Source organism: Triticum urartu, chromosome 1A (assembly GCF_056163025.1).
Source record: "Triticum urartu cultivar PI428250 chromosome 1A, HENAU_Tu73, whole genome shotgun sequence".
Classification (NCBI taxonomy): domain Eukaryota; kingdom Viridiplantae; phylum Streptophyta; class Magnoliopsida; order Poales; family Poaceae; genus Triticum; species Triticum urartu.
Window position 1 is genome coordinate 562,302,507 of NC_141873.1, and position 19,846 is coordinate 562,322,352.

Here is a 19,846-nt window from a genome sequence, read left to right on the forward strand (position 1 = left end):
GGACATGGTACCAAAACAACTACGGGCACACAAGGCTATGCCTGCCTACCGGGCCAGGGTAGCGCAAGCGTGTAACCTTCCCTGGTATGAAGAAAAATAAGGAGATGCGCACAGGCATCTAGTAGGTCGGAAGAAGAAGATGCACATGATGGAATTAAGTGCCATGGTGGATGGTGGGTGCAGCGAGAGGCAGCACAGCATACATATCGTGCAGACGCAAACCATGGCGATCCCCCGCCACATTCTCACTTGCTCAGCTGGATCTGAACAAGAAGAAAGGAAGTCGATAGACAGATCACAGGAAAGAATAAAGGATGAAAAGCGAGCGAGCAGAGGACGGACACGGAAACAAGAAGAAGAAGAAGAAATTAAGAGAGAGATTCCGTGGATGGGTAAAGTGAAGGCGAAGCGAAGCTGCTGCTCTTTTTCGATGGAAAGAAATAAAGTCACAGGGCAACGCAGAGCAGTAGGGGCTGTGCACGGAAAGGCAAATGAATTACTCCTCGACACGCGAGCTACTACCACTACTGTAGGGAAAGTGAAAACCAACACAACACGTGCTGTCACTCACACTTACACTCACACTGCTACCTCCTTTTCCCTGCAGTATTTAGAGCATATACCGCTGGGCTTAACAAATTCGACCCCTCAAAAACCATGGACTCGCCCGGTCGCATCCGGAGACAGTGATCGGTCACCTCTCAAAAAAGTATTTCACATCTGGATACCTCAAATCTGTATTATTACATGTAACGTGAAACCTAATCTAAACGGAGCTCGTCTGGTTCTACTCACCACTTGCCCAGCTCCACCCTGGCCATGTCCAGCGGCCGCCTGCGCTCTTCAGAGTGTTGGTCCGATCGTCGGCAAGGTAGGGTAGGGCATGAGACACGAGCCAGCTCACGGGACTCAAGGCCCCACCGTCTCCCATGCCCTATTATTCCTCGTCGGAGACAAGAACCCGAACGGTGCCGGTGGATGCCAGATCAATGACAGATCCGTCCGGGGACGAGCCGTCGACGTCCACCACGATGCGGTTGCGGCGCCCGGACTGATGCGCCATACGGGGCGCCGGAGAATGTGACTCCGCTTCGCAGACGTCCGCCACCGCGAGGGCTGTCGCCACCTCCCGCAGCCGGTGCCTTGCACGGCGGGCACGCCGTGCCATGGCCTCGTGGGACGATGGTGCATCCCCAATATGGGCGCGCCACCGAAAGGGTTGCGCGTCCGCCAGCGCGTTCGGACGCCAGACAGACCGCAAGGCCTCCGGCGAGGTAGCTACGGCCGGCCTAGCGCCGGATCCATGCCCATTTGGGCGGACACAATGGATTCTCAACGGATGGATCCAAGCGCAGCTGTGCACGGGGCTCCTCCCGGGCACGGAGCGCAAGCTTTGTAGTTCAAACTCCTCCTATCCGTGCTCATCCCACGCACGTACACATTTTTCATTCCGCAATTGTAAGAGTTCTTGAACTAGTGGCCTTAGATATGCATCAATGTCGTTGCCGGGTTGCTTAGGGCCTTGGATGAGCACTGACATCGTAATGAACTTTCGCCTCATGCACAACCAAGGAGGAAGGTTATATATACATAGAGTCATAGGCCAGGTGCTATGATTGCTGCTCTGTTCCCCAAAAGGATTAATGTCATCTGCGCTTAGACCAAACCATATGTTCCTTGCGTCATTTGCAAAGTCCCACCACTTTCTCTTGATTTTTCTCCACTGCGACCCGTCAGCGGGTACTCTCAACTTCCCGTCTTTTTTACGATCTTCTCTGTGCCATCGCATCAACTCGATATGCTCTTTGTTTTGGAACAAATGTTTTAAACATAGTATTATAGGAGCATACCACATCACCTTGGTAAGAATCTTCTTCCTGGGGCGTTCGCCCTCAACATCACCTGGATCATCGCGGCTGATCTTATAGCGCAATGCACCGCATACCGGGCATGCATTCAAATCCTCGTACTCACCGTGGTAGAGGATGCAGTCATTAGGGCATGCATGTATCTTCTGCACCTCTAATCCTAGAAGGCAGACAGTCTTCTTTGCTTCGTACGTACTGTCGGGTAATTCATTGTCCTTTGGAAGAATCTTCTTTAACATTATCAGTAACTTTTCAAATTTCTTGTCAGATACATCATTCTCTGTCTTCCATTGCAGCAATTCCAGTGTGGTGTCCAGCTTTTTTTTATCATCTTCGCAATTTGGGTACAACAATTTCTTGTGATCCTCTAACATGCGCCGCAACTTCAGCCTCTCCTTTTCATTTGTGCAGTTTCTCTTTGCATCGTCAATGGCTCGACCAAGATCATCAGCGGGCTCATCTGATACCTCTTCTTCAGCTTCTTCTCGCATTGCCGGCTCGGCTTCTTCCCCCATTGTTGTACCATCGTATTCAGGGAACCCATGGCCAGGATAGCTGTCGTCATCCTATTCTTCTTCATTCTCTTCCATTAGGACCCCTCTTTCTCCGTGCTTGATCAAACAGTTATAGCCGGACATGAAACCGAACTCAAACATGTGGACGTGAATGGTTCTTGAGTTAGAGTAATTTCGATCATTCTTACAGTCAGCACATGGACAACACATAAAACCATCCGCCTGCTTGTTTGCCTTAGCCGCAAGCAGAAAAATATGCACGCCCTTAATGAACTGGGGAGAGCATCGATCATCGTACATCCATTTCCGGCTCATCTTCATTACACAACACCGAAAAAACCAAATTAATATAAGTTCATACATAAAGTTCATGCACACTTATTCTCATAAAACAACATACAAACTCTCTAGCTAAAGCATTTAAATGCAACAACAAATGCGATCAAGATTGCAACTAAGGTAGCAATTGATCCAACAACATAACGATACCAAGCCTCACTATCAATGGCATATTTTCTAATTTTCAAGTGCATTGCATCCATCTTGACCTTGTGACCATCGACGACATCGGCAACATACAACTTCAGTTTCAACTTCTCTTCTTCAATTCTTTCCAACTTTTCTTTTAAATACTCGTTTTCTTGTTCAACTAAATTTAACCTCTCGACAAGAGGGTCGGCTGGAATTTCCGGTTCACATACCTCCTAGATAAAAACATCTATGTCACGTTGGTCGGCATAATTGTCATAAACACGAAATGCAACAAATAGTTATAAAAGAGAATATATACCACATCTGAATCATAAACCGGGCGAGGGCCGACGGGGTACGGATATCAAAACCATGCCACTATGTATAACAAACAACGTACGTGTAAGAAAATTATACAAGTAACTATATATCTAAATCACACAAACATGATTTTTTTTATTAAAAAAAAGAACAAGAGGCTCACCAAGGTGGTGCCGGCGACGGGATGATGCGGGCGATCGACGGTGGTTAGAACGGGGACGGGAAGGCACTAAGTAAACCACACCTACATATGCAACCTAAGAGTTAATTTGAGCTCAAATTACATATAAATCAAATAAACTACCACATATAATTACTCCCAAAGTAAAGCCCACAAATCACTATAATTATAGAGCATTGCAAGAGCTAATCTAGCAATGTGAGATAATAGGACAAAGTTGCTAACCTTTGTGATCACTTGGATGGATGGGGGGCCTTAAAATCTTGATAAATTTTGGGCAAAATAAAGGATGAGCTCGAGCTTTGGGGAAGAACAGAGAGGAGAGGAAAGGGGAAGAACAGAGAGCTTGATCGCTGGGTGAACGAATGGTTTATATAGAAAAATATTTAGTACCGATTCATGCCACGAACTGGGACTAAAAGGACTGGTGGGGCCCCAGCCTGACACCAGCCTGCCACCACCTCTTTAGTCCCGGTTCGTGACACGAACCGGTACTACAGGTTCAACACGAACCGGGACTAATGATGCCCGCCCGCCTAACCGTTGGAACCGGCACTAATGGTCACATTAGTGCCGGTCCGTTTATAAACCGGGACTAATGTATCTTAAGTAAAGTAGTCCCGAGACTCCTAACGATTGGAGAAGAAGGAAGGGTATTCCGCCCGCAAGAGATCTTCATGCTCCCAAGTGGATTCCTTCTGGGTGTGGTGGCCCCACTCTACTTTGAAGAAATTCAAAGAGCGACGATGAGTTTTTCTTTCAGCTTCATCAAGGATGCAGACTGGATGTTCTCGATATGACATTTCAAGCTAGACCGATCGATTGGACATTGCATATCAATTATCTGTTGGCGTATGGCAATCTTCATAGACGGGCCGAGATCAGGTGACTTGTCTCTTGCAAGTCACGCTGTAACTGGTGCCCCTATATCCAGTGGCGAATCTTGGATGAAAATGAAGGGCTGGCTCAACTTCTCAGTACAAGGGTTGGAACGGGTAAACAGCAGGCTAGACACTAGACAGTGGGCTGAGATGGGCTAGGAAGTAGTAGTAAATTTTCGTTTTTCAATTTCAGAGGGCAGGCTTGAGCCTGTTGAAGCATGCCCAGTAGAATCGCCACTGCCTATATCAGCCACCCATGATATCCAACGGACATGATTGAGCAAACGAAATATATCTCCTGGACTTAAGAGTTGGTTACGCAGTGGTGGCTGGTTCTCACTTGCAATCCTGGAACATGGATGGGTCAACGTTGTACAGGGACTTGTTGCTGCCACAGCCGGCCGCACCGGCGGCAAAAAAGGATTCCGCACCGTTGTCGCGGCCGCCACGGGGAGCACGATGGCCGTCACTATGGGCACAAGCGCCGACCTCGCCGCTCTGTAGCTGCTACTCCAAGCAAGGATCCACGATAAAACTCACGCCTCATTGTGCAAATCCGCAAACTTCTCTTATTTTCTGATAAACAAAGTCGTAAACTTCCTCGTTTTGTGTCGTGTGCTTGAAAACGGCTATGTCCCAGACTGTTTGTTTGGTTTTAACTCAATCCTGTCCATTGGATCTCATTTGAATGGCTGATATAAGGATGCCAGTTACAGTGTGACTTGCAAGAGGCAAGTCACGTGATCTCGGTCCTCCATAGACGTGCATACAAGTATAGTATAGCAAGCAAACGCACATGTATGCATGACCTAAGGCCTAAGTGCACGTTCCATTTTTTTTCTCTCTCGGTATATATTCAGAAGGGTTCATGTTAATAAAGCACTCCTTGATTTTTAGATAAGAATTATGTAAATGAGCATCCATCATTAGTCCATCCATCATTAGTGCTTCTATGCAACACTTCTTCGCGTTGTCATGTCTCATATCAAGATGTTTTCTTATGTATAGCATGCATGTACCGGAAATTCACTTTGGCATATGGAAGCATATGCTCCTATCATCAAAAAATATATTTCAAAATGTTAAAAAATTCCGAACACAAACTTGATGCGTACATCTCAACATTGTTTGTCCGCACGCCAAGTTTCACGAAAAAACAACATTTTATACACCTTGTGTACAAAATACAAAAGAATGTCTCATGAAAAGCCTATTTTAACACTAAATTTTGTCGGTTTGCGGTGAAATGAGTTTCTGTGCACGTAGAATGTCGAGATGTATGCAGAAATCATTTTGTTAGATTTTTTTGACATTTTAAAATATGTCTAAAACAGATTTTAAAAACCAGGAGCATATGCCCCAATGTGCCAAAACGCCACTCTCGTTTTCTAGTGCACACAAAGTAAAATAGTCCTCGAGTTATTGATGAGTTAGCTAAAACTTCTGCGAAGATTATCTACATTGCAGAGATATCCTCAGAACCAAATAGTAGTTGAGTACAAAAGCATGTTTTAGTTTTCGTGCACACGTAGGAAAATGTTAATTTTTTTGAGATAACACTGCTAGCTTCACTAATTAATAGCAAAAATCAGTGAATTGAGTGTAGCTCAGATGATTAGATTTCTTGTCGTGAAATCAACCCATCAGGGGTTCAAGTCCTAAACTTGACACTAGTGCTTGCATCTTCATATATTTATTTCAATCTTTTCGGTGATGTTCGCTTACTAGGAGGAGATGTTCCCGTCGGCTAGGAGGCACCTATGATGACTTTACATGCCAGCTCATTATCACGGAGGCGCTTATAAAGTTAGATGTATGTGCATGTGTTCATACAGGTGAATGTACGTATATCGGTATATGCATGCATGTAAGCATCTATGATTGTTTTCAGAAAAACTGCACAAGATCATGGGGCACATCCGACCCTACATGCCGACCAGCGACAAGAGATAAAAGAAAATTGAGCTATTCTCTCTTTTCATCTATATAGGGCCTAATGCATTTTTTAAGACAGCCTTTGACTATTGACAAGATTAATAGTATATGACATGCACAATGTGAAAATTATATCATTGAAAGCTCCTTTCACACAGGAATTTAACGGTGTGCTTTGTGTAAGTTGCATGTCATATATTATTGCTTTAATATTTGGTCAAAGTTAGCCTCGAAAAACACATTAGGCCCTATATAAATGGAAGGAGGGAGTAAGTCACAAGAAAGTGCTTTTGTGAGCACCAACTCACATGCACCCTTTGCTACAATATAAAATTTGGAAAAAAATGCTACTAAAAAGGTTCAAAAAATATGGAATTTTAAGCCGACAAACATTGATGCGTGTTTCACATGCGCGCAAATTTCTGACCCCAATTTATGTATCTAAAATGCTTCCAAAACAGTCTTTTGTTTTCTCTCACAAGAATCTAATTTTCACAGGTCGTTCACGTTTCTGGGCACGGGGAATCGATTGGAGATGTCATCATCCGCGTCCATCATCAATCTATCGATCAAAGGCCCATGCCGCCGGACGGACGGACGGCGGGACGGGCACACCAACCATCCATCCAGTCCAGTCCAGTCCAGTCCCGCGTCGTCTCCAACCTGCCACCCGCCCCTCCCTCTCTACCACTCTCCCAACTCCCCGCTCCCATGGATGCCTACCGTTGCCGCTCCGCTCCCCTCCCCGCAGGAGCAGTCGGCCACCTCCTTTCTTATCTCCCCCGCCGCCGCCATCTTCGACCTTCCTTCCTTCCTTCCTTCCTTGCCGTGCGCGCGGCCGTCAGGCATTCTGTCGAACACCTACGGTGCGTACTGGAGTCGGTCTTGTCATCCATCCACTCCTCTTCTTCTTCTTCTCTTCGGAGCAGGACTCCCTCCCGTGATCAACCAACTGCTCCTCTCTCTCCGTCTCCGTCTCCGTGTGTGCTCCAATCCTGCCTCCAGTCGAGTACGACCTCCACTCCAGTCCCGCCATATAACGTAAGCAGCAGGCAGGGCACCACCTTCGCGTGGACTGCTTCTTTGCAAGCAGTTGCAGCATTGCTGGCCAGGTGGGTCTTGACTCTTGAGGCTGCTTGTCCTTGTTCTCTTCTGTTGAATTGATTGATCATTTGATGTAGGGATTCAATTCCCTTCGCTCCCTCCAGCTAGCTAGTGTGGTCGCATAGTCAGTCAACACAAGTTGTTCTTCACATGGGAACAGAACACAAAGAAATGTCTAATCTGAATCTGCTTGCTGTCTGTTGACTATTAGTTCATCTACTGCCGCGAGTTCTCCGCTTGCTGGGTGAAAGGAATTTCATGATTCACTAGTACTACTAGTTAAACAGAGTATGCTTTTGTTTTGTTTGCACCATTCTAACATCTACTCTAGTTCAGAGGATACACAACCACAGTATGCAAGCAAAACCAAAAGAAACATCCCACCCAGTGCTTCGATTCCTCGCTAACCAGTCAGGAGTTTTCTTCTCCCGGTGCAGTGCCGAAGGTTAGTTAGAGGGGCAAGACAGCAACAATGGTGGAATCCGACCAAGTCAACGGGATGTCCTCTTCGGTCGACGAATTCTGTAAGGCGCTTGGGGGCGACTCGCCGATTCGCAGCGTGCTGGTTGCCAACAATGGCATGGCTGCCGTCAAGTTCATGCGCAGCATCCGCGCCTGGGCCTTGGAGACCTTTGGGACCGAGAAGGCCATCCTTTTGGTGACCATGGCGACCCCCGAGGACCTCAGGGTCAATGCCGAGCACATAAGGATCGCCGACCAGTTCCTGTAAGTCCCCGCTGGGACGGATAACAACAACTATGCAAATGTACAGCTCATAGTCGAGGTTAGCGCAGTTCATCCATCCATCATTCTCCTGCTCCCTTATCATTTTGCCTACTTACTTGTGGATTAGTTTGTCATCCATGTTCATTGTGCTGGATACTTGACCATAGCTATTAAATGTTTGTTCGCAATTCACCTGTCCTGTCACAGATAGCAGATAGAACTCAGGTTTCTGCAGTTTGGCCTGGCTGGGGTCATGCTTCTGAGAACCCAGAACTTCCGGATGCGCTCAAGGAAAAAGGAATTGTTTTTCTTGGGCCACCATCAGCCGCCATGGCTGCACTAGGCGATAAGATTGGCTCCTCTCTTATCGCACAAGCAGCAGGAGTTCCAACTCTTCCATGGAGTGGGTCACATGTATGTATGCGTGCCTTTTCCTATTTCTCTAATACTGTTTTTTCTCCATCACTGTGTATATGTTGCTTAAAACTACTATCCTAACGTCGTGCTCTAGGTGAAAGTTCTGCAAGAAACCTGCCACTCGATACCTGAGGAGATCTACAAGAATGCTTGTGTTTCAACTACAGAGGAAGCGGTGGCTAGTTGTCAAGTGGTGGGGTATCCTGCAATGATCAAGGCATCATGGGGTGGTGGTGGTAAAGGAATAAGGAAGGTTGGTCGTCTTTGTAATTCAGCTCTACGGTGTCATTCCCTGTCCATATAGAATGAAGTTCAGGTTTCCTGGAAATATTCTGGATTAACCCAAAGATGATTTGGATGCCATCCAAATGGTTTTATAGGTACACAATGATGATGAGGTGAGAGCCTTGTTTAAGAAAGTGCAAGGAGAAGTCCCTGGATCGCCTATATTTATTATGAAGGTGGCATCTCAGGTGATAAGTCATAACAGATTCAGTTATATTACTTTCCTTTATTTTTCTGTTTGTGTTCACATGATATTCATATAAATGCTAGGTGGGTAAGGGACTAAGAGTATACAATGATGCAGAGCACCTTTACTGTTATCATTCAGCGAGTGCTTCGCCTATACTGATATAGTTTATGTCTCTAAAATATTGCATTTCTGTTCCTTTGTAGAGCCGACATCTAGAGGTTCAATTGCTCTGTGACAAACACGGCAACGTAGCAGCACTGCACAGCCGGGACTGTAGTGTTCAAAGAAGGCACCAAAAGGTTAGTTATTCTCCTGAAGCGTATTGTGTTGTCCAATATCAGTCCTAGAGCATTGGTAGAAGTTGTAGAGCTTCAGGGAAGTAAAACTTCATTGGACGATGTAGCAATCATATTACTGTTAAGCAAAGTGTAAGATGTTGCAGGAGCTATGCCAAATCTAAGTTAATATTTTCTTTTAATGGAAGCATTTGTCACTATCAAGTACAGATTGTACTATAAATAGTTGAATTTTGCATTTTGAATTCAAGAACTAACTTTTTTTTTTCTATAGTGATATATGTGTTGCACTCGAAGTTTTGAGCTCAGAATGTTGAAAACTCTAGTGGCTGTATTACAAATGATTTCATAACCACAAGAATTAACTATCGCAAGACAAATAATTACTACCTCTGTTTCTAAATATAAGACGTTTTTGCAGTTCAATTTGAACTACAAAAACGTCTTATATTTAGGAACAGAGGGTGTATAATAATAGTAATAGTAGTAGTAATAAGTAGCTGATAGCTATATTTCTTTTATGTTTTGTGAAACAATAGTGTTGACCATATACTTGCAACAGATTATCGAAGAGGGACCAATTACAGTTGCTCCTCCAGAAACAGTTCGAGAGCTTGAGCAGGCTGCAAGGCGGCTTGCTAAATGTGTGCAATATCAGGGTGCTGCTACAGTGGAATATCTGTACAGCATGGAAACAGGAGAATACTATTTCCTGGAGCTTAATCCAAGATTGCAGGTAGAACACCCTGTGACTGAATGGATTGCTGACATAAACTTACCTGCATCCCAAGTTGCAGTAGGAATGGGCATACCCCTCTACAACATTCCAGGTAGGCAAGTTTCCAACTTAATGGTTGATGAAATGATCTCTTTCCATCCATACTAATCGATAAAAGGATCATTGCAGAGATCAGACGCTTTTATGGAATGGAATATGGAGGTGGCTATCACGCTTGGAAGGAAATGTCAGCTGTTGCAACTAAATTTGATTTGGACAAAGCACAGTCTGCAAGGCCAAAGGGTCATTGTGTAGCAGTTAGAGTTACTAGCGAGGATCCAGATGATGGGTTTAAGCCTACTAGTGGAAGAGTGGAAGAGCTCAACTTTAAAAGTAAACCCAATGTTTGGGCCTATTTCTCCGTTAAGGCAAGTATACATTCCATGCTTTATGATCTTTGATACCACACGACATTCATGCATAATCTTTGATACCACACGACATGTCACAACAGCCGCAGATTATGATAATCTCCCTGTTCCTCGTGTTGATAATTTCCTTGGTTAGAAATTATATCTTGTTGTGCCGCACGCAACCTAACCTGAATCATCATTTCTTGTTTTCAGTCTGGAGGAGCAATTCATGAGTTTTCTGATTCTCAGTTTGGTAAGTGTCATGCGTAATTATCTGTTTCCTCATGGTATCTCATGATGCTTTTCTTAAACAGCATGATTTTCTCGCAGGTCATGTTTTTGCTTTTGGGGAATCCAGGTCGTTGGCAATAGCCAATATGGTACTTGGGTTAAAAGAGATCCAAATTCGTGGAGAGATACGCACCAACGTTGATTACACGGTGGATCTCTTGAATGTAAGATAACCCCACAGTAAAAAAAACTCTGATTACATGGTACATTCTTTAAGAAAACATGTACAATTATTCTTTAATGTAATCTTTGTTCAAAATTTTCATTTCTCCAGGCTGCGCAATACCAAGAAAATAAGATCCACACTGGTTGGCTAGACAGCAGAATAGCTATGCATGTTAAAGCAGAGAGCCCCCCATGGTACCTTTCAGTTGTTGGTGGAGCTCTATATGTATGATTTCCTTGTCTGCAGAACTATATGATTTATGACGTGGTTATGAGCTCGCAGTCGCACACAAGATAACTATTTCCATCCTCAAATACGTATTTCTTATATTTCAGGAAGCATCAAGCAGGAGCTCGAGTGCTGTAACCGATTATGTCGGTTATCTCAGTAAAGGTCAAATACCGCCAAAGGTATCGTACTATATGATGAATTTTCTTACTGTTGATATTCTAATTTCTATATGATGAATAAAACTGTCTAACTGCTTCGTTTTCACAGCACATTTCTCTTGTCAACTTGACTGTAACTCTAAATATAGAGGGGATCAAATATATGGTAATTATCTGTACTTTTCTCATTAATTATATCCATGCATTACATACCCATCTAATCCAGTTGGTATCCTTGTCACATTTGCTCATGATTATTTTCTTCTGTAGATTGAGATTGTAAGAGGTGGACCCCGTAGCTACAGATTAAGAATTAATGATTCAGAGATTGAAGCAGAGATACATTCGTTGCGAGATGGCGGACTCTTAATGCAGGTAGGTTTGCCACATCACACGTTTTTGTACAAGCATGATCTATCTTTTTTTTTTGTTTGGAAATGGTCTGAACAATCTTTAGTTGTAAATTTTCCAGTTGGATGGAAACAGTCATGTAATTTACGCAGAGACAGAGGGTGCTGGTACGCGCCTTCTAATCAATGGGAGAACATGCTTATTACAGGTGAAGATAGCTAGATCTCTAGTCTCCTCTTGGTTTCATGAACCTTGCCCTAGTTGATTTTGGAATTAGGTAATCAGTAACATAGATATTTCATTTTCTTAGCCAAGTCTCTTTTTTGTCATCTGCCACCACTTTTGGTGTTACATCTGCTTAATAGTCATGTCTTAGCACCTGCTTAGGATCCTCAATTTTGGCAAAGGATCTTATTAGAGAAACCCTCATTATGGGAATATTTAACTGAAGGACTACGTAATATAGGCTTCGTTTCAGTAGACTGCAAATTGTGTGAACATACATAAATTAATTATGTCCTCTGGATGATATATTACAGAAAGAGCATGATCCTTCCAAGCTGTTGGCTGATACACCGTGCAAACTTCTTCGGTTTTTGGTCGCTGATGGTTCTCGTGTGGTTGCTGATACACCATATGCTGAGGTGGAGGTCATGAAGATGTGCATGCCACTGTTACTACCGGCCTCTGGTGTCATTCACTTTGTCATGCCGGAGGGTCAGGCCATGCAGGTTCGTTTCTTCTCTCTCCCCCTTGTTTACATGCTCGTAGCGCTATATGTACATTCTGACTGAAGTGCTTTATGCTTGCAATATGCATGCATCTTTTAAATACTAGCTGAAATGTCTGTCTTTGTGCAGGCGAGTGACCTGATAGCAAGGTTGGATCTTGATGACCCATCTGCTGTGAGGAGAGCTGAACCATTTCATGGCACCTTCCCAAAACTTGGACATCCTACTGCTATTTCTGGCAAAGTTCACCAAAAGTTTACTGCAAGTGTGAATTCTGCGCACATGATCCTTGCAGGATATGAACATAATGTCAATCATGTAAGGCATACAAACTTTCAGAATATAGTTGTTCTTCCAATTTTGGTTCCCCTTGTCAATCTCGTTGCCATTTTCCTCTTCTACAGAGAGAAACTGACCTCTTAGTTTGAGACAAACGCTACCATCTTTCTCCAATCAATAAGTTCCTGACTGTACCTTTTCTTTCAGGTTGCACAAGATTTGCTAAACTGCCTAGACAGCCCTGAGCTCCCTTTTCTACAGTGGCAAGAACTCATGTCTGTTTTGGCAACCCGACTCCCAAAAGACCTTAGGAATGAGGTGATTAAGTATTCTAGTTAATTTTTTATTTTACCTGTCATTATTCTATTTTCCTTTTTGGCTGCATATCGAATGGATTACTAATTTGCCTATTCTCAGTTGGATGGTATGTACAAAGAGTATGAGTTGAAAGATGACTTCCGAAAGAGCAAGGATTTCCCTGCCAAGTTGCTAAGGGGAGTCATTGAGGTCAGTTTGAGACTGTTACTTGGCATGCCTTTATTTTTGTTTGTCATGTTGTTTCCTTACAAAGCTATTACTGCAGGCAAATCTTGCATGCTGTTCTGAGAAAGATCGGGTTACTAATGGGAGGCTTGTAGATCCACTTATGAGCCTGGTCAAGTCATATGAGGGTGGAAAAGAAACCCATGCTCGTGTTGTTGTTAAGAGTCTGTTTGAGGAGTATTTATCTGTTGAGGAACTGTTCAGTGATGACATTCAGGTATCACTTTATTATTACTTGGAATGGGTTGATCGATGCTCACTTTCTCACCGAAATGTACTAATTTTATGTGCATTTGCTTTTATATTCTCAGTCCAATGTGATAGAACGTCTACGACTTCAACATGCAAAAGACCTTGAGAAGGTCGTATATATTGTGTTCTCCCACCAGGTAATGTCTTACTGTGCAATGTGTTGATTTACTTGATATGCAATAGCTTCCGTGCTCAAAATTTGTGTCCTCTTGAAGGGTGTGAAAAATAAAAATGATTTAATACTACGGCTTATGGAAGCATTGGTCTATCCAAATCCATCTGCTTACAGGGACCAGTTGATTCGCTTTTCTGCTCTGAACCATACAGCATACTCTGAGGTAAAATTGAGAGTTTGGATGATCTGCATATATTCATTTTGCACATATGATAGTCTAGGGAAATAAAATAAATTTATTATAACTGATGCAGCTGGCACTTAAAGCAAGTCAACTTCTTGAGCACACTAAATTGAGTGAACTCCGCACAAGCATAGCAAGAAGCCTTTCAGAGCTGGAGATGTTTACCGAGGAAGGAGCACGGCTTTCAACACCTAGGAGGAAGATGGCCATCAATGAAAGGATGGAAGATTTAGTATGTGCCCCTGTTGCAGTTGAAGATGCCCTTGTGTCTCTGTTTGATCACAGTGATCCTACTCTTCAGCGGAGAGTAGTTGAGACATACATACGCAGATTGTATCAGGTATCACAGAATTTATTAACTACACTATTTCTTGATACAACTGGAACATTAACAAATTTATGTCGGCTAACTCACAATCATCTTCCAGCATTACCTTGTAAGGGGCAGTGTCCGGATGCAATGGCACATGTCTGGTCTAATTGCCTTGTGGGAATTCTCAGAAGAGCATATTGAACAAAGAAATGGGCAATCTGCGACACTTCTAAAGCAACAATTAGAGGATCCCATTGGCAGGCGATGGGGTTTAATGGTTATAATCAAGTCTCTTCAGTTTCTGCCAACTGCGATTGAAGCTGCATTAAAGGAGACTTCGCATTACGGAGCAGGTGTTGGAAGTGTCTTAAATGGTAATCCCATAAAATCTAACCATAGCAATATGCTGCATATTGCTTTGGTTGGTATCAACAATCAGATGATTACTCTTCAAGACAGGTTCGTATACACTCTTTTCTTATGTGGTTTGTTGGTATTTATGAGATCTGAAAGATCACAAGAGTGTGATTCTATGAACTGGTAGTGAATTTCATGAAAAAAAATAGTTACCTCTTCCACTCTGTTTTCTCTTCTTAGTGGTGATGAGGATCAAGCGCAAGAAAGGATCAACAAACTGTCCAAGATCCTGAAGGATAACACTATAACATCACATCTCATTGGTGCTGCTATTAGGGTTGTCAGCTGCATTATCCAAAGAGATGAAGGGCGTCCGCCAATGCGCCACTCCTTCCAATGGTCATTTGACAAGCTATATTATGAGGAGGACCCGATGCTCCGCCATGTGGAGCCTCCTTTGTCCACATTTCTTGAATTGGTATTCAGATTTTGTTTTGGCTTATGTTCTCTTCAATAAAACCAGTACTGCTAACAACTTTATCTGTAAATGCAGGACAAAGTGAAATTAGAAGGTTACAATGACGCAAAATACACCCCATCACGTGATCGCCAGTGGCACATCTACACACTAGTAAAGAACAATAAAGATCCAAGATCAAATAACCAAAGGATGTTTCTTCGTACCATAGTTAGACAGCCAAGTGTGACGAATGGGTTTTTGTTTGGAAATATTGACAATGAAGTAGGCCATGCTCAAGCCTCATCATCATTCATATCTGACAGCATACTTAAATCACTGAGGGCAGCGCTAGAAGAAATAGAGTTACATGCTCACAATGAGGCTGTGAGGTCAGGCTACTCTCATATGTATATGTGCATACTGAGAGCAGCGGTTATTTGATCTAATTCCATTTTCAAGGTCAGTCATAATATATTTCTTCGTAACTCCTTTTCTTCTTAGTATGGTGATGGACAGCTCTCCTGTGCACTCAAGAAAAATATGTATTTATGTTCTCAACAAAATATATTGCATAAATGTGCTCATATATGTTCGCTTGGTTTTTTCTTCTCATTATATTAGGAGGACAGATGAAGTTGATCAAGATGAGGAGACAGCATGCACACTTTTGAAGCATATGGTTATGAATATACATGAACATGTTGGCGTCAGGATGCATCGCCTGTCCGTGTACCAGTGGGAAGTAAAGCTGTGGTTAGATTGTGATGGGCAAGCTAACGGTGCTTGGAGAGTTGTTGTTACTAATGTAACTGGGCATACTTTCACTGTCGATGTAAGTTACCTTAGCTATTGCACTGCTCTATGAACAATAGCATCACTACAAAGAATGCTATTCTGATGGATAAGGCCCCACAGACCATCAAATATGATTCTATTAACTTATCTTGTTAGTGCATAGAAAATGCTCATCAACCCAATCATTCATGTAATATTTTACTCTCTCAACTGTTGCTTTTGAAACACTAGTTAAAAAGACTTGTAAGTAGTAAGTACCGTTTTCTCTTTATTGTTTTTATGCTCAAATTTTTCTGACTTCCAGATTTACCGAGAAGTGGAGGACTCCAACACACATGAGCTTTTCTACCGCTCTGCGACACCTGCCAGCTGGTCCTTTGCATGGCATTGCATTGCGTGAGCCATACAAACCTTTTGATGCTGTTGACCTGAAACGTTATGCTGCTAAGAAAAATGAAACTACATACTGCTATGATTTCCCATTGGTGAGTTGGTTGCATTTTTCCTTTCTTTTCTTTTATCTACAATTTATTAACTAGATCAACTAGGATTGGTAATAATACTTTGTCACACAGGCATTTGAAAAAGCATTGAAGAAGTCATGGAAATCTGCTGGCACTTCACATGGTGCAGAAGCTAACGGGCACCATCAGCGGTATGCGCAAGTGACGGAGCTTATATTTGGTGATTCAACTGGATCATTTGGTACTCCTTTGGTTCCAGTTGAGCGTCCTCCAGCTATGAATGATATTGGCACTGTTGCTTGGAACATGAAGCTCTCCACACCAGAATTTCCAGGCGGTCGGGAGATTATGGTTGTTGCAAATGACATAACATTTAAAGCTGGGTCTTTTGGTCCTAGAGAAGATGCATTCTTCGATGCTGTTACCAATCTTGCTTGCGAGAGGAAAATTCCCCTGATCTACTTGGCAGCAACTTCTGGTGCTAGGCTCGGTGTAGCACAGGAAATAAAGGCATGCTTCCATGTCGGATGGTCTGATGATGAGAGCCCTGAACGTGGTTTTCACTACATCTACCTCACGGAACAAGATTATTCACGTCTAAGCTCTTTGGTTATAGCCCATGAGCTAAAACTGGAAAACGGAGAAACCAGATGGGTCGTTGATACCATTGTTGGGAAAGAGGATGGAATCGGTTGTGAGAATCTACATGGATGTGGTGCTATTGCCAGTGCCTACTCTAAGGCATATAGAGAGACATTTACTCTGACATTTGTGACTGGACGAGCTGTTGGAATTGGGGCTTATCTTGCTAGGTTAGGATTGCGGTGCATACAACGTATTGATCAACCAATTATTTTAACTGGGTTTTCTCCGCTGAACAAGCTCCTGGGACGCGAGGTTTATAGCTCTCAGTTGCAACTGGGTGGCCCCAAAATCATGGCTGCAAATGGAGTTGCCCATCTCACAGTGTCAGATGATCTTGAAGGTGTTTCTGCTATCTTGAAATGGCTCAGCTATGTACCTCAGTATGTCGGCGGCCCCCTTCCTGTTCTGAAACCTCTTGATCCACCGGAGAGACCTGTAACATATTTCCCGGAGAATTCATGTGATGCCCGTGCAGCCATCTGTGGCATTCAGGAGGACACTCAAGGAGGCAAGTGGTTGGGTGGTATGTTTGACAGAGAAAGCTTTGTGGAAACATTAGGAGGATGGGCAAAAACTGTTATTACCGGAAGGGCAAGGCTGGGTGGGATTCCAGTTGGTGTCATAGCTGTGGAAACCCAGACAATGATGCAAGTGATCCCTGCTGACTCTGGCCAGCTTGATTCTGCGGAGCGTTTTGTCCCTCAAGCAGGACAGGTGTGGTTCCCAGATTCAGCGGCGAAAACAGCCCAGGCACTGGTGGATTTCAACCATGAAGAACTCCCGTTGTTCATACTTGCTAACTGGAGAGGCTTTTCGGGTGGGCAAAGGGATCTGTTTGAAGGGATCCTTCAGGCTGGTTCTATGATTGTCGAGAACCTGAGGACATATGAGCAGCCCGCTTTTGTGTACATACCAAAGGCTGGAGAGTTGCGTGGAGGCGCATGGGTTGTGGTGGACAGCAAGATCAATCCTGAGCACATTGAGATGTACGCCGAGAGGGGTGCAAAAGGGAACGTCCTTGAGGCACAAGGGCTGATTGAGATCAAATTTAAGCCAGACGAAGTCGAAGAGAGCATGCTAAGGCTCGACCCCCAGCTGTCCAGACTCAATGCCAGACTCCTCAAAGAAATTAGGATGGGTACCTCGGAGACGGAGACCATTAGGATCAGGAGTGCGATGACTGCTCGGATGAAGCAGCTGATGCCCATATATACCCAGGTCGCTACTCGGTTTGCTGAACTGCATGACACCACTTCCAGAATGGTTGCCAAAGGTGTGATCAGTAAGGTGGTGGAATGGGAGGAGTCCCGGGCCTTCTTCTACAGGAGATTGCGAAGGAGGGTTGCCGAGGATTCGCTCGCCAAACAAGTTAGAGAAGCCGTTGGCGAGCAGATAATGCCTACTCACGGATCAGCGCTGGAGTGCATCAAGAAAAGGTATATGGCTTCTCAAGGGCAAGGAGATGGCGGGGACTGGAACGATGATGAAGCCTTCTTCGCCTGGAAAGACGATCGTAGCAACTATGAAAAGTATCTCGGGGAGCTGAAAGCTGAACGATTATCCCGACTGTTGTCGCATCTCGCTGAAAGCTCCGATGTGAAGGCCTTGCCCGATGGCCTTTCGCTCCTCCTTGGCAAAGTAAGCTTTCTTTCTTTTGTTTGTTTTTTCTTGGCCTATCTACGCTTCACCTCTCTGATGCATTGATCGCTGCGTATATTGTACAGATGAATCCTTCAAAGAGGGAGCAGGTTATGGATGGCCTCAGGCAGCTTCTTGGCTGATCGATCAGTGGCCTTGAAGCATCCAGCATATATACACAAACCTGCTTGCTTTCTTGCCACCAGACCATGTGTGCCTGTCTATGGTGCACAGACGGCAAGGAAGTTACAGGATTGAATGTAAGGCACCTGGATGGCATCTCAAGGAGGAAGGATCATATATGTATGTATTATATACACAAAGGCAAAGCATAGCATATATATAGGTTGTTGTCTGCTATGCTGAATATTGATTTGATGTGCAAGTGCAGAAGAAAGAGCATGTATGTACGTGTGCTGAATATTGATTTGGCATATGTACATATGTAGTGAGCTGTTTTAACCCTGTACTTCCTCCGATCCATATTAATTGTCGCTGATTTAGTACAGAGTATTGGAGGGGTAGTAAACTGCTATACCAGCCAGCCAGAGACAATGGAAATTTTAGTAACTACTATTATTTCTTACAACCAAATAACCTCTTTTTTTCTGCCTTATCGTTGTTCCTATGGAAACGGTTGGAAATGGTGGAATCAATATTCACAAACCATTTGGATGCCTTTCATGCAGTGCTGGCAAATAACTAAATTAGTACTCCCTCTGTAAGTGATCTAAAAGATCAGAGGGAGTAGATTACTAGCCAGTGTGTCTTATTTGGCGCCCTATTGTCACATACTCCTAACTTACCACTTAGGTAACAACAACAACACGGGCTCTGCCGCCACCCACACACACCACCGTCATCATGCATGGAGAACGTGAAGCGATGACGACGAAGACGACCACACGACTTAATCAGAGGTATCCCGTGGCGCAACCCGCGAGAGTAATTAACCGGGAGTCTTCCGAGACCCCGGGAACCACGAGACCACACTTTACGGGATCTTGTAATTTTGTTTTCTCCAATGAGATTAATGAAATACTCGTTTCCCATATCCTTTTCTTTGTGTACTACGGTACACTGGCACGTCCGCATTTTTCTTTTCTTCTTTTCACGGCGTATGAGAGAAATACACTCCCCTTTCTTTCTCCCGGTGGCTTAGATATTTTTTCGTGTCAAACAATTGGGTGACGTGTTGCTGAGATGGTTGTCGATGCAAGGTTTGCCCCACCTTAATTTTTTTTCATCCTCTGTCATTGTTTTGGGCCTTAGCGTTCTTATGCCTTGCTCAGAGGTCCTTGAGGTTTGAGTGCATATGTGTTCGTCTAAACCTGCTGAGATGGTTGTCGATGCAAGGTTTGCCCCACCTTAATTTTTTTTCGTCCTCCGTCATTGTTTTTGGGCCTTAGCGTTCTTATGCCTTGCTCAGAGGTCCTTGAGGTTTGAGTGCGTATGTGTTCGTCTAAACCTTACCCAAATTCTAGTTTCCTTT

General features: G+C 43.8%; 1 protein-coding gene and 1 pseudogene across 2 annotated transcripts; one reads left to right on the forward strand and one right to left on the reverse strand.

The window, feature by feature from the left end:
• Positions 1–1,411: 1,411 nt before the first annotated feature.
• LOC147992757 (uncharacterized) lies at positions 1,412–2,458 on the reverse strand. The gene has a single exon (XM_087539128.1). It carries the CDS (start codon positions 2,381–2,383, stop codon positions 1,412–1,414), a length of 972 nt encoding a protein of 323 aa, XP_087395254.1. The 5' UTR covers positions 2,384–2,458.
• A 4,303-nt stretch (positions 2,459–6,761) lies between these two features.
• LOC125529419 (acetyl-CoA carboxylase 1-like) lies at positions 6,762–18,930 on the forward strand (annotated as a pseudogene). The gene is made up of 30 exons (XR_015609678.1): positions 6,762–7,284; positions 7,714–8,060; positions 8,210–8,416; positions 8,514–8,672; positions 8,800–8,892; positions 9,098–9,193; positions 9,753–10,020; positions 10,098–10,336; positions 10,535–10,574; positions 10,652–10,776; positions 10,887–11,003; positions 11,114–11,188; positions 11,277–11,333; positions 11,438–11,542; positions 11,640–11,726; positions 12,058–12,249; positions 12,379–12,567; positions 12,736–12,846; positions 12,946–13,035; positions 13,112–13,288; positions 13,383–13,460; positions 13,539–13,661; positions 13,753–14,022; positions 14,111–14,454; positions 14,593–14,830; positions 14,906–15,271; positions 15,434–15,644; positions 15,912–16,092; positions 16,183–18,354; positions 18,441–18,930. The product of XR_015609678.1 is annotated as an acetyl-CoA carboxylase 1-like (transcript).
• The last annotated feature ends 916 nt before the right edge of the window (positions 18,931–19,846 follow it).

Excerpts from the sequence above, each read along its gene's own strand:
- LOC147992757 (XM_087539128.1), bottom strand. The coding sequence starts at position 2,383 with ATGGGGGAAGAAGCCGAGCCGGCAATGCGAGAAGAAGCTGAAGAAGAG.